The sequence below is a fragment of the Lacerta agilis genome, chromosome 17 (genome assembly GCF_009819535.1).
Source record: "Lacerta agilis isolate rLacAgi1 chromosome 17, rLacAgi1.pri, whole genome shotgun sequence".
Taxonomy (NCBI): Eukaryota; Metazoa; Chordata; class Lepidosauria; order Squamata; family Lacertidae; genus Lacerta; species Lacerta agilis.
Window position 1 is genome coordinate 30,214,966 of NC_046328.1, and position 4,873 is coordinate 30,219,838.

General features: G+C 48.9%; 1 protein-coding gene across 1 annotated transcript; it reads left to right on the forward strand.

Moving 5' to 3' along the window:
- Window positions 1-3,868: 3,868 nt before the first annotated feature.
- LOC117039153 (homeobox protein SIX3-like) lies at window positions 3,869-4,503 on the forward strand. Its single transcript, XM_033136222.1, has 2 exons — window positions 3,869-4,343; window positions 4,435-4,503. Exons 1-2 carry the CDS (start codon window positions 3,945-3,947, stop codon window positions 4,501-4,503), a joined length of 468 nt encoding a protein of 155 aa, XP_032992113.1. The 5' UTR covers window positions 3,869-3,944.
- The last annotated feature ends 370 nt before the right edge of the window (window positions 4,504-4,873 follow it).

Sequence of the window (4,873 nt, forward strand, 5' to 3'; positions counted from 1 at the left end):
CTCCTAAGAGACAGAGATGTAGTTGCTCTCCTGAAGAATCATTACATGGGATCTAAAAGCCATTTGGGCTGGGGAGAGGAGCAAAGGGTGTCCCACCTCCCTCCTCCATCAACGGCGCCCCCAACCTTTGCATAGTAGGGTGGGTTTCTAGCTACATCAAGTGGATATGGTGCCCTGGGAAATTCCCTCTGGCTAGAAGAGTCTAGCAGCCAATTAACTACCGGGCTAAGTTCAAGTTTTGGTTGCATAAATCTCTATTAGCGCTTAGGACCAGGATACCGGAAAGATCATCTCACCTCTTATGTACCAAATCAGTCAGTGCACTCTGCAGGGGAAGGACTCCCGCAGGAGACCATTTTAGAGGATGTCCCTTCCTCACAATGTAGGAATTGGGCCTTTTGTGTAGCTGCCCCAACTTTGGAAGTCCCTCTCCTTAGCTATTAGAAAGTCAGAGTTCCCGGCGTGCACAGCGGGAGGATGGCGGACTTTAACATCTTTGCTATCTATCACGAGTTAATTTGGCGGCTGCGATGGGAGTAAGCAGCCTCCCACCTCCCCGGGACGACGGGGAGGGCTGCCTTTGCCCGCGGTACTCCTTAACCCGCTTTGGGTCCTTCGGGACCGGTGGGGGAGTCTGGGCACATAGGGCTCGTTTTCAGATGCAGCTCCTTGAGCCGGCCCCGTTCGTGCACGCTCCCTTCAATTGGATATATAAATTTGTTTAAAGATTTTGGGCATGTCTCGGACAAAGGAGTGGGAAGACTGTTGCTGACTGCAGCCCTGAGTGATTAAGAATGAAGATTGGAAGAAGACGCGGACTTTACATTGGTATGTGAAGGAGGGAAAAGAAGGGGGGGGTAAGCTCTGGAATCTCCGTTTGTTTTGCCTCAATATCTACTTAACACGGGCGAAACCTCCCCCTAGAAAATCCACTTTCACAGGCAAATGGCAAGTGGACTTTAAAGACAGAATGGAAATTAGAGTGGAAATTACAAAAATAAACTGTGTGGAGGTGAAACTTGATCTGGACTTGACTTAACAGAAATGGAGGATCCTCGGCTGGCTGTGACGCAGCTGGAATTAACTGCCGAGTGCTGATGATAGCCTGTGGAGCTGTACACCACTTCAAAGGGAGAAGCCGGATTTGATGGACGATTGATAGTGGAATTTACGAGGGTCTGGCCCTCCCAGAGAGGAGTGGGGACGGCTCGCAGGGGAAGAAATTGGTGTGTCGCAGTTTGATTTACAAGTTTGACTTATGAGAGACTTTCAAGATGGCGTCAGCCGAAATGCGATATTGGGAGAGGATGGCTTTTTCCACACAGAGACATTATTTACTATAAGAGTGTCTGCTTGCTGGCATTTATCAGAGGCTGTGAAAATAACTGACTTTATGAAGCAACTGGAAAAGATCATAAGAAAGCACTCCGGAGTCCGAGACATGGGGAATTCACAAGTTAAAAATTTGGCATAATTGGAATTGTTATAATTGGAATTGTATAATTAATTTGGCATTGTAATTTGTTTGGTAATTGGAAATATATATTGGAAAATCAATAAATATGTTTAAAAAAAAAAATAGAAAGTCTGCAAGGGTGTCGCTGGGGGGGCAGGCTGCCCCGGGTTCCAGGGGAGGGGGAGTGACTCTCAGCATGCCCGCCCCACAACTCATAAGTTGCTAAGTGCAGCAGCTGGCTTACACAGCACACACTTTGCTTTTTCCTTCATGCTGGGAAGAGCCACAGAAGCACAACTCTGCCCAGCCAGGGCTCCACCCAGCAGCCTGGCACATGTCACCAGGGCACTGCCTTCTCAGGGGGCACAAAGGTGCCATCTTCCAGGGGTGACATTTGGCACCTCCACCTAGAACCTCAAGCACAAGCCAGAGCAAATCCAGTGGCTTTGGGCTTAGGACTCACCACAGCACTGCAAACGTATTAGCTGTGCTTGTTTTACTCAGTTCACCTGGACCTGGGGTACCATCCGCCCACACCCCTTCTAGTCACAGTGAGCGTTTTGCGTTTTGCGGCAAAGCATTGTGGGGGGGAACACAAAACGCTCACTGTGGCTAGAAGGGGTGTGGGCGGATGTGGGGGGGGGGTGACCAAAAAACCCCCACACCAGGTAGCACTTGGGCTTGCTACGCCTCTGAAAGCCTGGCCATCTCTGTTGTCTTTTTGTGGCCTACCAAAGACCTTCCTCTTTGTATGAGCCTTTTAAGAAGAGATATTCATCCCAGTCTGCATCTGCATTGGAACTGGCTTTTAAGAAGTTTTAAAGGCACTTCTGTTATTTTATCATTTGCTGTTTGCTCTCCTGAGTTCCTCTGAGAGGGTGGGCAGGGTGTACATTTATTGTTGTTGTTTGTTTGTTTGTTTGTTATCATGCCCAAGGCCACCCAGAGAGACTTACAACCAACCAAACTAACAGACAATAAACCCCACACAGAGACATTAACATACCTCGCAAGCGTCCGGGATAAACCGAGATGTCCCGTTTTTTATCGCGAGGAAATGGAGCCCATTTCCCACCCCCAAAAGCACTATTTTTAGGGGCTGCGATCTTGCACAGCCACCCAAAATGTGCAACTTTTGGTGCATCTTTGGGAGGGGGAAACCAGGGCGCGAAATCACGCAGGATTACAACAACCCAAATGGGTATAGTTGCGATTAAAAAATGGGAGGTTAGAAACCAGGAGGATGACATCCCGGATGTTGGCTTCAAAGTGTGGGAGGGTATGCATCAAAACCAAGAGGAAATAAAAATACATTTAAAACATCCCGGCCATTTCCTAAATGGCTACAGGTAGTTAAAGGCCAAAGGCTTTGTTATAGAGGAAAGGTTTTGCCTGGCGCCTAAAGATATGTAAGGAAGGTGCCTGGCAGGCCTCCCTGGGAAGAGCATTCCACAAATGGGGAGCAACCACAAAGGAGGACTGTTCTCGTGTTGCTGCCCTCCAGACTTCTCATGGAGGGGCCACACAAAGAAGGGCATCAGATTATGAGTGCAGGGTCCGGAAAATAAATAGAAATACATAAAAGAAATAGTCCAGATGCCTCTGAATACCAGTTGCTGGGAATCAACAGTGGCTTCTGCTTCCAGAATCAGAGGCTGTAGTTGGAGGAGAACAGCAGTGGGCCTACTGACCTCATGTCCACCTTGCAGGCTTCCGTGAAGCCTTTGCTTGGCCACTGTGAGAACAGGATGCTGGACTAGATGGGCCTTTGCCCTGATCCGGCAACTGAGGCTCTTCTATTCCAGAAGAGAATCTGATTTGGGGAGAGGGTTGCAACCCCTCGCCCCTGTTCCTATGACAACATCACTGAGGGCTTCTTCTTTTTTTTTTTTAAATAATTCTTTATTGGTTAAAATCATAAACACACTTACATATACCTCACATACATTTTACATCTTCTAAAATATATACATCTAGTTTCTATTACATTCACACGTACTTAAACTTCCAATTATCCTCTTTGCATTTTGTATTATTACATTTGTATATTGTAGAGTTATGTATATCAATTATTTCACAAATTTTTCTTCCTCTTATTCCTTTTCATCTATATCCAGGTTCAGTCAATATCTGCCTTTAGGATTCCATTTATACCATTACTCTCTCTAGGTATTCCTTAAATAAACTCCATTCTTTCCATACAGTTTGTTTCATTTGTCCTCTTATTTTTCCAGTTGTCTTAGCTAATTGTAAATATTCTAACATTAAGTTTTGCCAATCTTCTACTGACAATACTTGTGTTGTTTCGTATTATTTCTCCTTCTCCTTCACACTTCCCTCCCTCCCTCCTCCACCCAAGGCATTCTGGGTGCTTTGCCACTGTGTCCCATAGACCCTTCCCCGCACTCCTAGTTCGGCCATCTTGCTCCCCCTCGCCCTGTAGGCCTGCCTCGCCTAGCTTCCCAGTAGCCTCAGCCCGTCCCCCAAGATGACCTTGCCCCCACCAAGTGTCCCCCTCTTCTCCCCAAGCCAGGTGGCTCGCGTCTGCGAAGCCCTGCAGGAGAGCGGAGAATTTGAGCGCCTTGCCCGCTTCCTGTGGTCCCTCCCGCCGTCGCTCACCCTCCGGCACCCCGAAGGCCTCAGCTGCACTCACGCCAATTGCCATGACTTGGAGTTGTTCAGCAGCCCGATTCCCTCGGCCGCATGGTTGGCGCCCTACTGCAGCCAGGCCACTGCGGCCACCTACCACCTGGAACCGTTTGGCACCCTGCGGCCCGGAGACAGGTTCTCGATACATCCGCCAGACCGATCACCTGCCCGGAAGAAGGTCCTTGGTCTGCCGAGGGATTCTTGCCAAGATGGGGAGCAGAAAGTGAATGGCTTCAAGGTGAGCAGGACCTGATTATATTGCTATAGAGTTTTTTTGTGGGGGGGTCAGTCTGTATGATATCTTCGTGCCCCTTCCATGCCTCTTGAAGGGAAGGGAAGACAAGGACAAGGGTGGAGACAAGGGTGGAGACAAGGGTGGAGACAAGGACACCTCTTGAAGGGAAGACAAGGACAAGGGTGAAGACAAGGGTGGAGACAAGGGTGGAGACAAGTACACCTCTTGAAGGGAAGGGAAGACAAGGACAAGGGTGGAGACAAGGGTGAAGACAAGGGTGGAGACAAGGACACCTCTTGAAGGGAAGACAAGGACAAGGGTGGAGACAAGGGTGGAGACAAGGGTGGAGACAAGGGTGAAGACAAGGGTGAAGACAAGGGTGGAGACAAGGGTGGAGACAAGGACACCTCTTGAAGGGAAGGGAAGGACAAGGGTGGAGACAAGGGTGGAGACAAGGGTGAGGACAAGGGTGAGGACAAGGGTGGAGACAAGGGTGGAGACAAGGACACCTCTTGAAGGGAAGGGAAGGACAA

What these genes read in the sequence shown, in the direction of transcription:
- LOC117039153 (XM_033136222.1), top strand. Translation starts at nt 3,945, where the DNA reads ATGACCTTGCCCCCACCAAGTGTCCCCCTCTTCTCCCCAAGCCAGGTG. An exon ending in AGAAAGTGAATGGCTTCAAG is followed by an intron (nt 4,344 to 4,434) that starts GTGAGCAGGACC and finishes TGCCTCTTGAAG; the next exon opens with GGAAGGGAAGACAAGGACAA.